This window comes from Drosophila simulans, chromosome 3R (assembly GCF_016746395.2).
Source record: "Drosophila simulans strain w501 chromosome 3R, Prin_Dsim_3.1, whole genome shotgun sequence".
NCBI lineage: Eukaryota > Metazoa > Arthropoda > Insecta > Diptera > Drosophilidae > Drosophila > Drosophila simulans.
Window position 1 is genome coordinate 13,725,403 of NC_052523.2, and position 19,069 is coordinate 13,744,471.

General features: G+C 45.7%; 7 protein-coding genes across 8 annotated transcripts; 4 read left to right on the forward strand and 3 right to left on the reverse strand.

Moving 5' to 3' along the window:
* Positions 1 to 163: 163 nt before the first annotated feature.
* Positions 164 to 1,705, reverse strand: LOC6728366 (saccharopine dehydrogenase-like oxidoreductase). Its single transcript, XM_002103678.3, has one exon. It carries the CDS (start codon positions 1,515 to 1,517, stop codon positions 222 to 224), a length of 1,296 nt encoding a protein of 431 aa, XP_002103714.1. The 5' UTR covers positions 1,518 to 1,705; the 3' UTR covers positions 164 to 221.
* Positions 1,706 to 2,055: 350 nt separating this feature from the next.
* On the reverse strand, positions 2,056 to 18,818 carry LOC6728372 (suppressor of lurcher protein 1). Of its 2 annotated transcripts, XM_016175177.2 has the most exons (7): positions 18,656 to 18,818; positions 18,401 to 18,569; positions 15,867 to 16,090; positions 15,019 to 15,591; positions 2,750 to 3,169; positions 2,476 to 2,677; positions 2,056 to 2,420 (listed from the first exon to the last, which is right to left on the reverse strand). In XM_016175177.2, exons 1-7 carry the CDS (start codon positions 18,801 to 18,803, stop codon positions 2,078 to 2,080), a joined length of 2,079 nt encoding a protein of 692 aa, XP_016034984.1. In that variant the 5' UTR covers positions 18,804 to 18,818; the 3' UTR covers positions 2,056 to 2,077. The 2 variants fall into 2 exon arrangements, with proteins under 2 accessions (XP_016034984.1, XP_016034985.1); XM_016175178.3 differs by lacking the exons at positions 15,019 to 15,591; positions 15,867 to 16,090; positions 18,401 to 18,569; positions 18,656 to 18,818 and adding an exon at positions 14,436 to 14,751.
* Positions 3,157 to 5,931, forward strand: LOC6728368 (DNA ligase 3). Its single transcript, XM_016176847.3, has 4 exons — positions 3,157 to 3,566; positions 3,652 to 4,444; positions 4,509 to 5,666; positions 5,739 to 5,931. The coding sequence occupies exons 1-4, from the start codon at positions 3,215 to 3,217 to the stop codon at positions 5,845 to 5,847; spliced, it is 2,412 nt and encodes an 803-aa protein (XP_016034986.1). The 5' UTR covers positions 3,157 to 3,214; the 3' UTR covers positions 5,848 to 5,931.
* LOC6728369 (probable cytochrome P450 9f2) lies at positions 6,012 to 8,622 on the forward strand. The gene is made up of 4 exons (XM_002103681.3): positions 6,012 to 6,281; positions 7,063 to 7,582; positions 7,651 to 8,308; positions 8,365 to 8,622. Exons 1-4 carry the CDS (start codon positions 6,076 to 6,078, stop codon positions 8,529 to 8,531), a joined length of 1,551 nt encoding a protein of 516 aa, XP_002103717.1. The 5' UTR covers positions 6,012 to 6,075; the 3' UTR covers positions 8,532 to 8,622.
* On the forward strand, positions 9,275 to 11,269 carry LOC6728370 (fatty acyl-CoA reductase wat). Its single transcript, XM_002103682.4, has 5 exons — positions 9,275 to 9,413; positions 9,486 to 9,598; positions 9,715 to 10,225; positions 10,321 to 11,029; positions 11,083 to 11,269. The coding sequence occupies exons 1-5, from the start codon at positions 9,338 to 9,340 to the stop codon at positions 11,177 to 11,179; spliced, it is 1,506 nt and encodes a 501-aa protein (XP_002103718.1). The 5' UTR covers positions 9,275 to 9,337; the 3' UTR covers positions 11,180 to 11,269.
* LOC6728371 (fatty acyl-CoA reductase wat) lies at positions 12,092 to 14,219 on the forward strand. The gene is made up of 5 exons (XM_002103683.4): positions 12,092 to 12,297; positions 12,553 to 12,665; positions 12,742 to 13,252; positions 13,308 to 14,016; positions 14,087 to 14,219. Exons 1-5 carry the CDS (start codon positions 12,222 to 12,224, stop codon positions 14,184 to 14,186), a joined length of 1,509 nt encoding a protein of 502 aa, XP_002103719.1. The 5' UTR covers positions 12,092 to 12,221; the 3' UTR covers positions 14,187 to 14,219.
* LOC6728373 (calmodulin) lies at positions 16,308 to 17,665 on the reverse strand. Its single transcript, XM_016175176.3, has 4 exons — positions 17,473 to 17,665; positions 17,187 to 17,408; positions 16,878 to 17,134; positions 16,308 to 16,816 (listed from the first exon to the last, which is right to left on the reverse strand). Exons 1-4 carry the CDS (start codon positions 17,512 to 17,514, stop codon positions 16,645 to 16,647), a joined length of 693 nt encoding a protein of 230 aa, XP_016034988.1. The 5' UTR covers positions 17,515 to 17,665; the 3' UTR covers positions 16,308 to 16,644.
* Positions 18,819 to 19,069: the final 251 nt, after the last annotated feature.

A 19,069-nucleotide genomic window follows, 5' to 3' on the forward strand; every position in this document is an offset into this window, starting at 1 on the left:
CAAGAACTAGTTGGAGCATATTTTCAAAAGGGGTGGAACCGAACTGGTTGCAAGAAATAAATATATGAAAATTTGTTCTTCCCTGGAATAAATAATAATTATTAGTGAGTAAAGTACTGGCACAAATTAGTTAATCGATAGGTAATGCAAACGTAAATCGCAATTTCATATTAGCACCGTTATATATTTTTAATAACATCGAATACACCTTATTATAGACACTATTTGTTGGCCACGATTTCGAACTTAATGCCGTGCTCGTGCTTCTCCAGCTCGCTGATGAGACTGGTGCCTCGGAAGGCCGCCCCGGGTGGCAGGACTCCGCCGGATCCGGGCATCTTGTCGCTTTCGTTGAGGATGATCTTCGCCGTGGAGAGCAGTGCAACGCAGGTGGATCCATAGCCGGGATTGGGACCCGTAATCCTCACGGTCAGTGTCTTTGTGGGCGGAGAAGTGTACTGATCTGTGCTCTCGGCTAGTTTGTCGGACTTGGGCCAGCCTGTGGCCTTCATGGTCATTCTGAAGAAGGAGCGCTCCATCCGTTCCTCACTGGGACCCTGGCGGGAAGCCATGCCGCCGGAGAAGACGCCGGGGTACTTAAGCAGCAGCTGGCGGCCAAAGGAGAACTTGGCCATAATGCCAATGATAGAGGCGAAGAGCACGACGACGCTGGCCGCAAACCACGAGGGATATGTCATGTAGGCCTGCATCTGAACGGGTCGTTTCTTCTCCAGTTCGTATAGGAAACGCTGCGAGCGCATCACCACCGAGCGATCTGTTTCAGGGAACGGCAGAATCACCTTGTTTTCCACTTCAGCGGCACGGGAAAGCGGCGACCTTGACTTAAGAGCCGGCTGGAACTTGGGCAGGCGCTCGGGAAATAACTTGCGGCGGATGGCCACAGACTCACTCCGGTTGGCGATAGCATGAATGGCGCTCTCCCAGGTGCCGGTGTTCAGGGCAGCACTGCCCGTTCCCTTGGTACCGCCCTTGACGCCCAGGTGGACAAAGTTCTCCACCGAGTTGACCACGCCGTCGAAGTTCTTCTCCACGAAGGTGACTCCCATGTCGGCGGGAATGGAATCAAAGCCGCACGCACTGATCACGTACACGCCACGCTCCTTGGCGAGATCATGGTATCGCAGCTGCATGGTTTCCATGTACTGTGGCTCTCCGCTCACGTCTACGTGATGTGTTCCCGCCTCGATGCAAGCCTTGACCACTCGCTCGCCGAAGAATCGATATGGTCCGGCCGTATTGACCACAATGCGGCAGCGTTTGGCCATCTCCAGCAGTGACGCCTCGTTGTTCACGTCCGCGATGACGATCGGCGTTTGGGAGAGGTCCGTCTTGGACTTTGCACCCATCTCCCGCAGCACCGACTGCAGCTTCTCCTGGTTGCGTCCGGCGATGCCCCATTGCAGGCCCTTCAGCACGCTGACAGCCTCGAAGACGGTGTACTTTCCGGTAAACCCGGAGGCACCGAAGATTATGGCATCCAGTTTCTTAGCCGCCATTCCAGAGTTCACAGATATGCGACTATAATGATTTGACTAGAAATGTCTTATCAGTTCCGGACCGAAAGGTAATTCGTCTGCTCCGGGCGACTAGCGAAATGTTAATAATGCTAATCGCACCGTATAACAGCTGTATTTATTGGAGATAGTAGCGTCGTGACTCCACAAAACTGAATCGAACAGGTAAAGATCGATTGCAGATAGCAACAAGTGGCTAGTTTACACGGTAACTGCTAATGTTGACTTAACTGTTGAAATAAAATTAAATATTTTTAATAGAAACTATTGAAAATAAAATTTTTGCGGCCTTTTTTATCGATGTTTTCATGTTTAATTAACATCCTAATACTAAAAACCCCTTAACCCAAATTGTTAGTTCTTGAACTACTACGCATAAACTGCGATAGCCAACATGAAATCGATGACTTTTAGAACGATATTTTGGCGCAAGTTTAAATATTTGAATTTAATGAAGCTGTGTGCCAAAGCGCCATTCAAATAGAAAATATATATATTAAACAATTAGAAAACGAAATTGCGAAATGTTTTGTCTCTATATTTTAAACATAATATTGGTATGCTTTATAAGTGCATAAGATACACGCAATTAATTTGCTTAAATATACAACCGACTGAGTTGACGCTGTTGAGACGAAGCTCTGCATGGAGGCATTATCCCGAAGATCGCTGATGGAATTATTCACTGGAACGGTTTCAAAGGTGTACAGGGCGCGGAATCCGATGGCCACAAAGCGATCATTGGAATGCAAGGTGACGCGAAAGAAGCGCCCATCCGAGCGCATTTCAAAGTCGGGAAGCTTTCCGCAGTATCTGCTGAACTTTCGATCCGTGCTCATGAAATTGGAAAACTCGATGTAATCGCTGGCGGTTTGGTGGTCACAACTGGACAGAAAAGGAGATCAAACATTTTAAGTGATAGTATAGATAAAGATCTTACGTTCCAATGCCCTCAACATCGAAATATGTGAAGTGAAGCACAACTCTTTCGTCACTTGCTCCGTAGAAATAATAATTGCACACAACATTTTCCAGGTAAAGTCCGGGAAAATTCGGAGAGTGAAATAGGCCACTTATTCGCTCGCTGCTATTGTAGACGAAGGAACAGCCTTCCTTTTGAACTCCGGACATTATACCAAAATCTTGAAAATAAGCAAATTTTTAAATAAATAGAATCAGTCTATAATCGACTAAGAGTCAGTGGAGACACTTACTGGTTAAGAAACGGTACTCCGCGCGAAATCCGTAGTATTGCACCTTGTTCGTCATTGTAGGCGGATATTTTCCGACAAACTGAAGGTGCAGCTGCGGTCCACTGGACATCAGTGGCTTGGGCAGGAAGGCGCCGCAGAGCAGTTCCTGCGTCTCGTACCGTCCGCGCAGCTCGGTGACCACGTGCAGCGCATCGCCCGGCTGGCAACCCGTGGAGTTCTCGTGCTCCGTGGGCACGTTGAAGTCGTGGAATCGAATCTGCACCCGTTCCGGCGCCTGAGCTTCAAATTCGTAACGGCATTGCAAGACTCTCGAGCCGCCAATTACAACGCCGCCGAGCGCGTGTTTGGCGAGCAACAGCTGATTTGAGTCAAATATTCCCGATTTATTTACTCGTGAGTCGAAGGTCTGTTTGCACTGTTCTGTGAAATAGACAATCACATTTTTAATTTGCAATTAGTGTGCGTATGCTATTGTCCAGGCTAACGTGGCAGGCCAGGTTTGTAACTCGTCTTCTGTGTAATAAGATGGCCAGCAAGGGATGGCACAATGAGGACAACAAGTTGGACACCTTCCGTCGCATCTGTGATGAAATTGCCGGCGAGTCAAGTTACCTGAAGAAGGCGGAGAAACTGCAGCGATTCTTCGAAAAGGGGAGCAGTGGCAAGGGCTTCAAGGGCGACACCCTGCTCTGGGTGCAGTTCCTCATTCCGGCGGCCAACCAGCGCGTCTACAATCTGCAGAACAAGGCGCTAATCAAACTCTTTTCGCGCATTTTTAACGCAGACCAACAGCAAATGCATCTGGATCTAGAGCAGGGCAAGTTGTCATTTTTATACACTTGTATAGAATTTCATCATCGCTCTAAATTGTTGAGTCTGGTTAAACTTCTGGTTTCCCGCAGATGGAGACGTTTCGGAAACTCTACGCAAGCACTTTGCTGCTTCTAAGAAACTCAAGCCACAAGCGCAAAGCAAACTCTATCTGCAGGAGGTGGAGGAGATGCTCCTGAAGCTGGTGGAGCGTACCAAAGAGGATGAGCAAACAGATCTGCTACAGAAGTTGTGCTCGAAGGCCACTGACCTGGATCTGCGCACATTTATTCGCTTGGTGAAGCACGACTTAAGAATCAATGCCCGGGCCCGGCACATCCTGGATGCCTTTGGTCCTGATGCCTACCCCACATATCAGTCTTCCCGCGATTTGGTGGCAATTGTCGGACAGTTTGCCGGCAAAGAAAATAAGAAGGACGCCAGTAGTGCCGTCAAGAAGGTTAAGAAAACGAACTCGAGTGGAATTCAGGTAATGACGCCCATATCGCCCATGTTGGCCAGTCCCTGCAAGTCGGTGGAGGAGGCCTTCAAGAAGAGCCCCACTGGACTGTATAGCGAGATCAAATACGATGGAGAGCGAGTTCAAATCCACAAGCAGGGCAACGACTTCAAGTTCTTTAGCCGCAATCTAAAGCCTGTGGTGGATCACAAGATACGGGATCTGAAAAAATATATTCCGCTAGCCTTTCCTGGCGGTGGCAAAATGATACTGGACTCTGAGATCATTCTGGTCGACACTGATACGGGAGCACTGCTGCCCTTTGGTTCGTTGGGTGCCCATAAGAAGCAGACTTTCGCCAATGCTGCGGTATGCTTATTCGTCTTCGATTGCATACTGTACGATGGCGAGGATTTGACCCAGCTGTAAGTGGGGTAAGATAATATTTAAATATGAAATAGTTCCTAATATATTTTCTGGATCTTTCAGGCCATTTCGCAAGCGTCGCGAGATCCTTGAGCAGAATATTAAACCCATTAAATCCCACGTGCAGCTGTCGGAGTCGGAGTTCCTCAAGACCACGAGGGAACTGGCCACGATGACGGCTAGGGTGTTACACGCCAATCTGGAGGGTGTGGTCCTGAAGAGTCCAGACAGCACATATCAGCCCGGCAAAAGGAACTGGCTTAAGGTCAAGAAGGATTACCTATTCGACGGAAAAATGGCTGACACCGCGGACTTGGTTGTTTTGGGCGCTTGGTACGGATCAGGGAAGAAAGGTGGCACGCTTAGTATTTTCCTCATGGGCTGTTACGATGCGTTTGGGCGTTTGTGGAAGACAGTGACCAAAGTGCACTCTGGATTGGATGATGCTACCAACGCAGAGGTACATGAATCACTGATCAAACTAACCGAACGTGCTGATGCCAATGCAATTCCCAGTTGGCTGTTGTGCAGTAAGTCCCTTGTACCAGATGTACTGGCCAAGGATCCGATGAAAATGCCAGTATGGGAGATTACTGGCGCAGAGTTCACCAAGTCCGATGCGCATACCGCGTCTGGAATCTCAATACGATTTCCCAGGATTACTCGTCGTCGCAGTGATAAGTCAGCCAAAGAGGCCAATGATCTGGCCCACTTAGAAGATCTTTTCGAGGCCTCAAAATCGAATGTAAATGTTGATTTACTTCTGGACAGTTGTAGTAAGGATGAGAAAGTAATTGATAACAAAACAACTCCTGAAAAAGAGAAAAAACTCAATGGCAATCAAAAGAAACTGAAAAGGTCCAATACTACTGGTTCAGATGACGAAGACGGAGCTCCTGTGCCCAGCAAACGCAAGGAGTCCAAAGCGCTTCGAAGCTTGTCGCCTTCGCAAAAGGGCTTAAAGGATTTTTTTAAGCCCAGCAAGGAGCTTAAATCAGTTGTGAAAAAGGAACCAAAGGAGGAGGAAAGCGTTACACAATCCACTAACTCGGAAGGCAAGTTGTTCGAAGGATTGGTGGCGCACTTTGCCATGGAGAAGGATTCAAGCAAACTGATGCAGCAGTTTTCACAGCATGGAGGATGCTGTACAACGGAGACACGAAAAGCTGATCTGGTCTTTTATACAAGTACGAACGAGCCATTGGACCTTGAGAAGCTTAGGTAAAGTCTAGATAATCAGTTAATCTAAAAATAAACTTAATTCACTGGCTTCCTTTTTTTGTTTCGTTTTAGAACGCTGTATCGTCGTAGCTGCCAGCACTTGAATGTAACGTGGCTCCAAATCTCTCTCGATACTCAGAGTCGTCAGCCCTATCCCCTATACGCCGTGATGATGAAATGATGAGTGATATTTTAAATCATTTGCACTCAGAAATTTGTACATGCTTGATTAAACCGAACATACATATGTGTGTATTATAGACAACAAGTATTTTATCAAATGCTAAAAGCAGAGCACGAAGCTTTGATAGAAAGCTCTGCGCGGGGACAACAAAACGCTCCCCATTGTTTGTGGCGTAGTTAGTTATATTCTGGACGCTTGGATCGCCAAACTAGGCGCTCGTTCAACATGTTGTGGGAATGCTTAGCCCTATTTGCGATCGCTGCCGCCTTGTTCTACCGCTGGGCGTCCGCCAACAATGATTTCTTCAAGGATCGGGGCATCGCCTATGAAAAGCCAGTGCTCTACTTTGGCAACATGGCCGGCATGTTCCTGCGGAAGAGAGCCATGTTTGACATAGTCTGTGATCTTTACACCAAAGGCGGAAGTAACAAGTGAGTTAAACTCATTGATCCGGATCTAATAAGTTAACTAACTAATAAGTATCCGGTTCACTTGCACTTGCACTTGCACTTGAAACTCGTTTGGAACAAGTGTGTATCTACTGGCCTCCAGCATTGCGTACAAGCCTATATACAATCGTATGTCAAGGTCAGGCAATCAGTGATCTATCTATATACACATTTGGTGGGTGCGGCTGCGTTCGACTACGTTTTGAATATAGAATTATAGATATTCACAAATACTCGATTACATTGTGTAAAGTCGTTTATCTAAAGCAGTGTGTAACTGCCAAGACAATTGGCGAAATGCTGAGTTGGTTCTATTAGTTTAGTTTGCCATAATCTTATCGATTATACGACAGCTTTAAATGTTGTTTGTCGCGGACGGCACTGTGTCCATATTTAGATAGGAAAAATAGTTGATAAAGCTCCTGCAAAGTGCAATACCGATAAGGTTATCTAAATTATTAATTAATTCCATATTTGGGCAACCCTTTTTATGACTGTTCCCTTTTTGTTACTTTATAAAAATTCAATCTTTTTTGTACTCGGAATTTTCAATTGGATTTCATGTACATGTATATGATTTATTTATAGACCAATACTATAAATTTATAGTTTTTTGAAAAAGGAATCGAGATGGGTTAACTGAAAATTCGTTAGCCATCCATAAACACTAATTTCTGTTATCATTTTCTAAGCTTGTTGATTTATCAGTGTGTGACTCACAGAAAGCTTATCGGTTATTAACATTACTTATTTTTTTTTTTAGATTTTTTGGTATCTTCGAGCAGCGACAACCACTTTTTATGGTCCGCGACCCGGATCTTATCAAGCAGATAACAATAAAGGACTTCGATCACTTTATCAATCATCGCAATGTGTTTGCCACCAGCAGCGATGATGATCCACATGACATGAGTAACCTTTTCGGAAGCTCACTGTTCTCCATGCGAGATGCTCGGTGGAAGGATATGCGAAGCACTCTGAGTCCGGCATTCACAGGCAGCAAAATGCGTCAGATGTTCCAACTGATGAACCAGGTGGCCAAGGAGGCCGTGGACTGTCTTAAGCAGGAAGATTCAAAGGTTCAGGAGAATGAAATGGACATGAAGGACTACTGCACACGATTCACCAATGATGTGATCGCATCGACAGCCTTTGGACTGCAAGTGAACTCGTTCAAGGATCGCGAAAATACCTTCTATCAGATGGGCAAAAAGCTGACCACATTTTCATTCCTGCAGAACATTAAGTTCATGTTGTTCTTCGCATTGAAGAGTCTTAATAAGGTTGGCACATCATTCACACGCATGAGAAAAATATATTGACAACAAAGTATATTATATTATCCTTGCAGATACTTAAGGTCGAGCTTTTCGATAGGAAAAGCACTCAGTATTTCGTGCGTCTGGTGCTCGATGCCATGAAGTACCGACAGGAGCACAATATTGTACGTCCCGACATGATAAACATGCTGATGGAGGCTCGTGGTATCATCCAGACGGAGAAGACCAAGGCATCTGCAGTTCGCGAGTGGAGCGATCGCGACATTGTCGCCCAGTGTTTCGTGTTCTTCTTTGCTGGCTTCGAGACTTCGGCGGTGCTGATGTGCTTCACCGCTCACGAGCTAATGGAGAACCAGGATGTGCAGCAGAAGCTATACGAGGAGGTACAGCAAGTGGACCAAGACCTGGAGGGCAAAGAACTGACCTATGAGGCCATCATGGGCATGAAGTATCTGGATCAGGTCGTCAACGAGGTTCTGCGAAAGTGGCCGGCTGCAATTGCCGTCGATCGGGAATGCAACAAGGACATCACCTTCGATGTGGATGGCCAGAAAGTCGAGGTCAAGAAGGGCGATGTCATCTGGCTGCCCACATGCGGCTTCCATCGTGACCCCAAGTACTTTGAGAACCCCAAAAAGTTCGATCCGGAACGATTTAGCGATGAGAACAAGGAGTCTATTCAGCCATTCACATACTTCCCCTTTGGCCTGGGTCAACGCAACTGCATTGGTAATTTGATGGACTTAAAATGGTTCTGTGCTGGTACTAAAATGTATCTATTATAGGTTCCCGATTCGCTCTTCTCGAGGCAAAGGCTGTTATCTACTATCTTTTGAAGGACTACCGCTTTGCCCCTGCCAAGAAATCCTGCATTCCACTAGAGCTCAGTAGTTCTGGATTTCAGTTGTCACCCAAGGGAGGCTTTTGGATTAAACTTGTTCAACGGAACTAGTCTTATAAACGATCAAAATATAATAATCTGTTTTGTTGAATGTTATGTACTAAAGAATTTGACATTATTAAATTTAAACAATTTATGGTAATTTCTTTCTTTTTGTGCAGGATTTGTTTTTAATTTAATGATATAAAGATAGCATATATACACTGTAAACAGTTTGATAACTCAACTTTGAATATTCTACATTCTACATAAAAAAGATGTTCTCAAAATGTATTATCCAGAATTGTCTACATTTACGCTACTTTCGTACCTTTCACTTGATTTAATAGAATGCAAACGTAGAGCCCTACGTAAATGAACAAAAAAGTGGCATGTATGGAATGATGAATAATATTATTTTCATGTACAGTAGTCACTAGTTTAATAGCACACTGTTTTTAAATTAAATAGGCTTTTAGTCCCTACATATAATCTACATATAATTGTTCTTATTTTTCTACATCTACATATGTCTACATCTATCTCTCTTTTCTTATTTTTCTACATTTACATATATCTGTTCTAATTTTTACCCCGTCCGATTATTAATTCGGTATTTATTTATAAAATAATGGATTCCTGCAAATATTCTTCCTTAGCTATATTCTTGGTTTTCTTGGTTGCAATTATTGAGGTTCCCTGTACTTACGATTTTTAATTTATTCACAAAGTGCAAACTATTCTAGTTAAGCTTGCATATCGTTGCATTTTCTTGTAAGTGGGCTTGGTTTAAATTGGTATAAATAAAAATGGATAAAGAAGGAATGTCCATTTGATGAAGTGATCCCGCCAAGTGAATTTTACTTCCGCAGTGCAAAATGACGAGTGAAATTATAAGTTTTTACAAGGATAAAACGGTGTTTATAACCGGAGGCACAGGATTACTCGGCAAAGGTGCGCGATAGATTACTCAAAAAAATTGAAGAACATTTAAAAAATATAATGGTTCTGCCCTAAAAATTTCAGTGGTCGTAGAAAAGCTATTGCGGGCAACGGATGTGAAACGTATATATTTCCTGGTCAGAACCAAGCGGGGTGAGAAAATGGAAGCACGATTTGAGTCCTGGAAAAAGGATCAGGTGAGTGCAGATCCAACCAATTTGTCAGTGAAAATGTTAGAAAAAATCCAAGATAAAAGTGTTATCTTAAGTTATTTCTAATAATGGTGGTTCCTTGAAAAATATCCTGCCTGCAGGTGTTTGAAGTGCTACTAAAGAAAAAGCCACTGGCCCTGGAAAAGATGACTCCGATTTCGGGTGACTGCTGTGCCCCGGATTTGGGCATCAGCGATGCGGATCGAAGGATACTGGCCGCGGAGGTGCAGGTGCTCATACATGGAGCCGCTTCGGTTCGATTCGAGGAGCCACTCGAGCAGGCAGTCGTCATCAACACCAGGGCAGTGCGTCTCATTACCCAGCTGGCGAGGGAAATGCGACTGCTCGAGTCCTTTGTCCACGTCTCGACAGCCTTCTCCAATTGTGTGGTGCCTCAAATCCAGGAGCGTTTCTATCCGGAACACCTATCCTGTCCCGTTGACAAGGTGCTCGACATGCACAATTCGGTCAGCTCCGAAACGTTCGAAAAGATGGCACCAGCCTTGATGGGAAAATTCCCAAACACATATACCTACACCAAAGCGCTGGGCGAGCAGGTGATCCAGGAGGAGGCGAAGGGTTTGCCCGTAGGCATCTTTCGACCAGCGATCAGTAAGTAATTGTTGCGGTGATAAGTGCTTGGGAAGAAGGATATTATCTACATATCACTATAAGATTAATTTTTTTGAAACAATCTTCAATTGCAGTTTTATCCACCTTCAAGGAACCAGTGCAAGGATGGGTTGATGGCCTGCAAGGACTGATAGCCATGATATTTGCCACTGCCTACGGGTTTGTTCACCTAATGCTGGTTAATCTAAAAGTTAATGCTCCCATAGTTCCGGCCGACTACTGCGTCAACGTGGCCATCGCCTCAGCTGTCCAGATAGCCAAGATCTCCAAGCAAAATAAAAATGGACCGCCGCCCATTTACGCGTTCACGCCCAGCGAATCGAATTTAGTGACTTATGAAGATCTGGCTGGGCTCTGCTATCAAAATGGTCTGGAGGTGCCAAATGCGAAAATGATCTGGTACCCGTTTACCCATTGCACCAGATGCCCCTATCTATATGGCATTGGCATCTACTTCTATCACCTGCTGCCTGGATATTTGCTGGACATTGTGCTGCGTCTGAAAGGTCAGAAGCCCATGATGATCAAGAGCTATCACAAGGTCCACGAGGGTATGCGGAGTTTGCTACCCTTCTCTAGGCAAACCTTTACCATGGACATGCGGAATACCAACGAAATGTGGCAGACCATGTCGCCGGAGGAGAAGGAGATGTTCAACTTTGATATGTCAACATTGAACTGGAAGGAGTATGTCACGTGTCTCATGGAGGGAATACGATTGTATTTGTTTAAGGACCTCCGGACGCCGGAATCCGTTGCCCAGGGAAAGCGGATTTTGAAAAGGTAAGTGTTTTCTGGAATTATCTCTATAAAATAACTATAATTGGTTTTTACAGGTTTTATGTATTGGATAGGCTTCTTAAAACTGTATTAGTTATATTATTTGGTGTCTCTATTTGGTTATTAATCACAAATTTAGTGCCACTACTGTAACTATTTTTTTTTTGTTGTAATATTTAAAACATTCACCGGGTTGAAGGCTAAATAAATAATGAGTTTGTTCTTGATGGATCTCAAAACAAACATTTTTATTGATGTGTTCGGGGGTCAGTTGGTGTAATAACTTAAATTGTATTCCTGAAAAGCGTATTAGAAATGTGAAATGCAAAGAAAGTTTAAAGTCGAATTCGTTCCACGCGGTTGGAGTGAAATGTCTGCATATAAACTATTCATACGCACCAATTGTTGCGCAATCGTTTGGTAATCGAAGCTTGTTCCAACTATATAATTACAAAATAGCGAATAAATTAACACGTCTGCATTTCGATTTCCCATATAAATTAGCCAGTCAATCGGCCACTCATTATCCGAGCACATTCATTAGGCTCGAGCCAGACTCACTGTCCAAACACACTCGGCACATGGGTGCACACCCTCGAATCCAATTACCTGTACCACCAAACCGTCTGTCCAACTACCGGGTTTCACTACTCCCTTTCCCTGAGCTGCACTTCAACCCGGCGCACAACGTTTTCCAATTAGCCAAATGGATATATCACAGGCCGCCACGCCACTTGACACCTAAGCGGTTCCGATCGGATCCTCTGGACCACGAAGTGATAAAAATCTCGGGTTCTAATTTCAATGTAATTTCAGCGTAAGAAAGGCAAGGCTAATTGTTTGCTTGGCACAGGTCAACTGCAATGCTCATGGTTTAGGTTTAATGGCCCATGTTTAACTGGGCGTATACGTAATGTGCAGCTTGGCAGGGTGAACTTCTCCAGCTCGCTAAGTAAGTGTTTATGACGCGATGCCATTGGACATCGTCGATGTGTGAGTGAGAGTTTGGCCAGACAATTGATATTCGGATCGGGTATAAATAACTGGTGAAAAAACACCGAACACCTCTCATTCAAGCATCAGTCGCGTCTGCGCCGTTCTACGTCGGACATCGGATTACGGATAGCTGAATATACGGAATACGGATTTCCGGCCTGTCTTCGCGAAAAAGGATCGTTATCAGAGCCCATCGGAAATGGCAACGGATGTGCAATCGTTTTACAAAGACAAAACTGTCTTCCTAACGGGCGGCAGTGGATTCCTTGGAAAAGGTATTCCGTCTTCTAGTTGGACAGTTGACTCAATAGATCTGCTAAAGTGTCGTGCAAATGCATAAACGCACATAAATTTAAAGGTGAAAGACCGGTGATTTGGACTTTTGCAAGCTATTTGATCTATAGATGACATGCATCTGCCAAGCTGGTTAAAAGTTTGATGCCCAAAACAAGCGATACGCAGAACCGGCTGTCACAGTTCCAAATATCAGATCAAGTTCAAGATCAAGAACAAGTTTATTGCCGTTTCAGTGACCATTGCGAAGCTGCTCTGCACCACCGAGGTGAAGCGCATCTATGTGCTGCTCCGCGCCAAACGCGGCCAGGAAATGCGGGAGCGATGCGCCGCCTGGGACAAGGATCCGGTAAGACATCCTTAATCATTTCCTATACAAAGTGTTCGTTACAACAAAATGCAAAAGTAAAACACTTTGGTTTCAGGTCTTCGGTAATCTTATGAAAATAAATCCCGAGGCTCTGAAGCGCGTGGTACCTTGCGGTGGCGATTGCCAGGAGCCGGATCTTGGCCTGAGCAACAGCGATCGTCAGGTTTTGATAGATGAGGTGCAGATTGTAATCCACACGGCGGCCACAGTGCGTTTTGTGGAGCCGCTGCACATCGCCCTGGCGGTGAACACCCGAGCCACCCTACTCATGATTCAACTGGCCAAGGAGATGTCGCACTTGGAGTCCTTCGTCCATGTGTCCACCGCGTACTCAAACTGCGTGGTGGAGCACGTCAGTGAACGCTTCTATCCGGAGCACTTGACCTGCCCAGCCGAAAAGATCCTGGAGCTGCTGGAAAGCATTAGTCCCGAGCTGTTGGATGAAATGGCACCGGCGCTGATGGGCAAGTATCCCAACACGTATACGTATACCAAGGCTCTGGCGGAGCAGGTGCTCCAGAAGGAGGCGAAGGATTTGCCGCTTACCATTTTTCGTCCGGGTGTTAGTAAGTATATGTCGATGGAGTTGAAAATCCTCGAATAAACCGACATCTTCCACAGTAATTGCCAGCTATAAGGAGCCCATGCCCGGCTGGATCGACAACCTGTACGGACCCATTGCAGTTCTCTACGGAGCAGCCTTCGGTATACTGCATATCACACTGCTTAATCTCAAGGCCCAGGCTGGAATTGTACCCGTGGACTACTGCGTCAATATGGTGCTGACCTGCGCTTGGAACACGGCCCGGGATACTAGCATTAAGCTATCGCCGGAGCCACCTATCTACAATTTTACGCCAAATAATGATAACCTGATAACCTGGGGTGGATTTCGGGACAAGGCAGCGAGGCTGCGGTACACGTATCCACTGACCAAGATGATGTGGTTGCCGTTTCTGCATTGCACCACCATTCCCTGGCTATTCCGGTTCACGGCCATCTTTTACCACCTGCTCCCCGGCTATGGCATTGATATGGCCTTGCGTTTATGGGGCAAAAAGCCGCGCATGATCAAGCTGTACGACAAGATCCACAAGAACATTGATATTCTGGCACCCTTTGTGATCACATCCTGGTCCTTCGATACCGTCAACACCCGCAAGTTGTGGGCCAAAATGTCTGTCGAGGATCAAAAGCTATACGACTTCAATATGAGCAGCGTCGACTGGGATGATTACTTCCTGCAGGCACTGGCCGGAGTTCGCATCTATCTCGCCAAGGAGGAGCCAGGACAGGAGGTAGTGGAAAGGGGACGAAAGATCTACAGGAGGTGAGTTGGAAATTTGTAATATGTATCATGGGATATTCTATTGTAAATAATGTTTATGTTTTTGTCACAGGTTTCAATTTCTTCATCGGCTGCTGCAGTTCACTCTTTATAGCGTTGCTGCCTTAATCTTGTGGTCAATTTTAAAGCGCCTACTGGGCCTTTTTGTATAATAATCACGAATAAAGTAAATTGGCTATAATTTACTCACTGTCTACAGTTTATTTTTAACACCAAAAACAGCAATTGTATAGGCGTTATCATAGCTATAGCTATTTTTATAAAGCAAAAACCATCATTGCGTTTTTTAACGTTCACTTAAAAAGTAGAGTTTTCATATAACAAGTATTTAAGGACAAAAAAAAAAAATAATTGTATGCAATTAATAAATGTTTTGGCCAAAGTATAAAGCACGAACTCACTAATGGGCGGAGGAGAACAGGATGCTATCAATTGATGAATAAGATTACAACACAGACCAAGTTGTATGAACTGCGCTGCGATTCCCGCCATTTGAACGTGACAACAGTTGGCAATAGACTGAGCCAGGCCCAAAGCCCACAGCCATTTACATGGCCAATCACTTGGGACCAAGACTGTGAATTGGCCGCATCCGTTTCCGGACCAAACCAGACGGAAGCTGTCGAACGTCGCCGGGAAAGAAGGAACTACATTTGCCGCCATTTTCCATCGATTAAGTTAATTCGATTTGGGGTTTGGTTTTTGGAGAGGCTGGGATTAAAAGAGGGGTTGAATAGAAACACTAACCAAAATTGGGATAACTTATAAATAAGAAGGATAAGACGAGTAAATAGTTTGCTTAAACCACTATGGAAGTTAGGACAAAACAATTTTTCCAGTGACATTTTATGGATATTATTTTCAATTCACTTAAATAAATATAGTTTTCTATCCAGCCAAATAAAAGTATTTCAGATTCCTTCCAATGTATATTAGGCAATGAATAAGGGTATTAAGACGCAAATTTATGGGGCGCCAACTCACCAAATGAGCGTCCGGGCTTCGACAGTTCCACATCCGACGGCAGACTGTTCTCCTTGGCCTGCTCCTGCTGCAGCTTTTCCTGCTTAGCCACCACACTGGCGGCCTCCAAGACGGCCGGCGGTGGGACAGAGGCGTTCGGCACTACCAGCTCATTCGACACGAACTTGTACTTTCCACGAAATCCTTTGGCCGTGCGATTGGAACTGGCATTGAACTCGAGCAGCAGATCGGGACCAGTGCTCACCAGACGGCGGGTGGGTCGGCTGGAGCAGATGACATCGATGACCGAGTTCATGTGAGCGGACTCTGCGTCGAACAGAGTGATTGCATCCAACTGGCAGCCTCCACTGACCACCGGCGGCAGCTGCAGTTCTTCGAAGAGGATCTCCACGTGGGTGTCCGGCCGACCAATGAACTTGTAGGCACACTTGATGTGCGCCGGATAGTGGGCCGGAAACTGGGGCGAGTGGAAGTAGCCCTGGCCCACATTGCCCTCCTCGCTGGACAAGCTGGCGAAGAAGTAGAAGTCGCAGAAACTGTGCGGAACTAATCGACCATCCGTCCGGAAGTTTTCTGTGGCAAATTAAACAAATTAAGTATATTATATAAGGGCAACATCTCTGATCTTCTTAAAATTAATACAGATTATTAAGTATCTTAATGCTTTAAATACGCATTACTCATACGACACGTTGACCACTTATAGAAGTTATGATATGCTTTAATGGCTGTAGGCCTCCCTAATCAAGATCCGAGTAATATTATTAAAAATCGAATAAACCTTAAAATTAAAATAAATTTTTAAAATGCCCAAGCTTGGAACAAATCCCTGATACATATCAACTCACCTCGCTTCAGAAATCGATAGCTGGCGTTGAGGGTCAAGTTCCAGCTGGCCAGGTCGGTGGGCGGCTGCTGGAACCGAAGGCGCAGTCCGAGCAATCGACCCGCGCTATAAATAGGCGTGGCACTGCGCTCCCGGCTGTGCTGGCAGAAGGTGTCCGCCGCCAGGGTCGCGTTCTCGATGACGGGCTCCCGCAAATAGGGAAAGATGTCCACGCTGTCCAAGCACCTGTCACGAAATTGCAATCCGCATTGGATGAGGAGGAGTCGAGAGGAGAGGAAGGTGGAATTCCCCAGGCCGCTTGCATTGGCCAGAGCAGATGCGTAATGATGTCTAAAATTTATTGGCCGATACTTTTGGGGCTGGCTCGTTGGTCAGCCGGCCACCCTATAAATATACACCATCGCGAGCAGCAAATGGCCATTAAGAAATAATTCCCAACGCATCGCTGGTTCTTCACGATTTATTTTGATAAAAAGTCGAACAAAAGTTGGCGTTAAGGCTAATACGATTGTCAAATCGGCACAGCTGCTTCAGGACTTTAAGTAATTTTCAAAAATATTTACCAATCTAACAACAATGTAAGGCTATAAAACCATAGACAATAGCTGCGAAGGGTTTTCAAAATTGATCTAAAAAGAATATAAATTTCATTAAATGATATGAAATCAAGAGCTTGTATATTAGTAGGTGAACTGAAAAAAAAAAACATTAAATCAGAAAATATTCAATGGATTTGAATTTAAGGCAAATATTTTAAAGTTTCTCCCAAAAATAGCACATTATTCCCCTTTCCGCTTCCGCATTCCACTGAGCATGCGACAGAAGGCCGGATAATCGATCATGGGCGGCTCCTCCAAGGACTTGGGCTTGGCCATCGGGGCGTGGCTAAGAGCCTCCTTGGCCTCGTTTAGGGTCATTTTGTCACCATAGTTGGTCAGCTCCTCATAGATTCTGGGAAGTGTTCAAATGGAGACTATCACAGTGGTAGTCCACTCTATCCGGTAGCACCCACTTGCGTTCGTCGATCTTGCCCGTGCCATGGTCATCCCATTTGCTCCAGGCCTCCAGCAAAACATCCTCGGGATCCAGTTCCTGGGTGCGACGACTCATCAGCCGAACGAAGGCTTCGTAGTCGAGCGGCTCCTTGGCCTCCTGCATCATCTGTTCCAGTAGCTGTTCGTTCGGTTCGTTGCCCAGGGCCGTATAGGTGAACCGTAGATCATCCTTCGAGATCAGTCCATCGCAGTCCGTATCGAAGAGCGAGAAGACCTTCGGACAAGCCACGGAATGAACCACGATCAGGCAGCACTCGATAACTTACTTCCTTCAGCTCCGCCAGCTTGGCAATGTCCAGTTCATGGGGCGCCACATTGTCATCGGCCCTCATCTCCTCGGGCAGCGTATAGTGGCCACTGGACTCCGGCAGCTTCAGCGTGGGATTGAATATCTCATTGATCACGGCCATGGCCTCCGAATCCGCCAGGTGAGATGCTGGCTGGGGAGTATGTGACTGCTTGCGGGCGGAACTGGCGCGACGACGACGCTGTATTGAAAATTGCATTGCCGTAGTTTCTCGACAGCTTTTCACCACAACTTCTTTCACTCACTCGCTCCAGATCCTCTAGAGAAACCGATGGATCCATCGACATTTTGAAGGAGTATTTGCACTACCAACTTTTCCGATCACTCACAAACTACCTTTGTAGGTTAAAAAACTTTCTTTGAAAATATTTATATATTTTCAAAACTTTATATTAAGGACCTTAACTCAGAGAAAAAAACGTATCCATAATATTTGATATCATATCAATGCCACAAAATCTTAAAACTGATTTTTTAAGAATTTATCAAAATTTTGTTTTAGAGCTTTATTTTTTCAGGATATCTTTTTTTTCTCTGAGTTTAAGCCACTTATTTTCTGGGGATTTAAGTACGTATTTAAAATCGATTTACCGACGGTTCAAACGGAACTCTAACAACCACCGACCAGGACACTCGAATTGCTCGCGACTTCCCAGCGATTCGGACGCGTTTTCCCAGCGACGGATGCACCTTAAATATTGCTCATACGTTTGGCGGAGCACTCGGCCACTCGGCAAGATCCACTGAAATGTGCTTGGCCAGTGCTCTCCAATTTTATTGACAAATCGATTCCGAAATATTGTGTGCGTTATTTTTATGGCGCAAATGTGGATGCATGCGATTTTGCATAAATTGACACAAATTTGCGGGATTTATATAAATAACCAGGCGTGCCGGCGGCCACGGCTCCACCAAAAAGACGGACCGCCCACATGGCCTTCGCAAGGTATTTTAATTACATTGCATTGCATTGGTGGGGTCTGCGTTGGGGACCATCTCCTGGCCCATTCCACATTTGGCCACCGCATTTCCGCGACGGACGCCAGCCTTATCCATCGACGGATTCAATTTTGATGGCTGTCTCTGGCAGCTGTCCGCCGATTTGAGATCGAATCGAATCCCTCTACCCCGTCCAATCGATCACGGAATCTCGCCGGAAGCATTGCCACTCACCCGGCGCGCAGCTGCAACTGCTCGAGCTGAAAGGCCACCAGCTCGTCGTCCATTCCGGCGATGAAGATCATCAGGCAGTTGTTCTTGGCGCCCAGCGAATGGCTGGCATTAATGGCCAACCTGCCCCATTGGGTGGCATTCCGCTCGGACAAGTGAAGGCAGGAGCAATCTGCGGAGGGATGGTAACAAAAGTCTCTCATCCACTCAAGAACTTAACAAATCAGGACACTTCTTGAGTGATTGATTTGAACCCACCTAGCCAGAGATGCGACTGCTTGCTGTTGGCCACTGGCGGCTGCGATTGTCCACTTCCGGTGGCCAGCAGGACCACGGCTAATCCCAGAGCCAAGAATGCGGCCGGCATTGTCAGCGGCCAATGTGAGACTGTGAAGCAGGATTCCATTATCCTGTCGTCTGGCTGAGCGCTGCCGATGTCCCATGTCCGGTATAAAAATAGCCCGCTCCTCGCATAAAACCGAGCTCCTCTGCCTTTTTGTGTTGGCGCGACATTAAATTTCAGTTGAGGTTTTACAGGTGCCGATGCGGCCATCAGCATCCGCTAGTTTGCTGCCACCTCGTTTTTTCCCCGGTCCTTTTGGCCAAACAAAGTGCCAAACACACGTTAATATCGTCCATTTGCCTGAGGACATTCGGAGCAGCGTCCTTTTT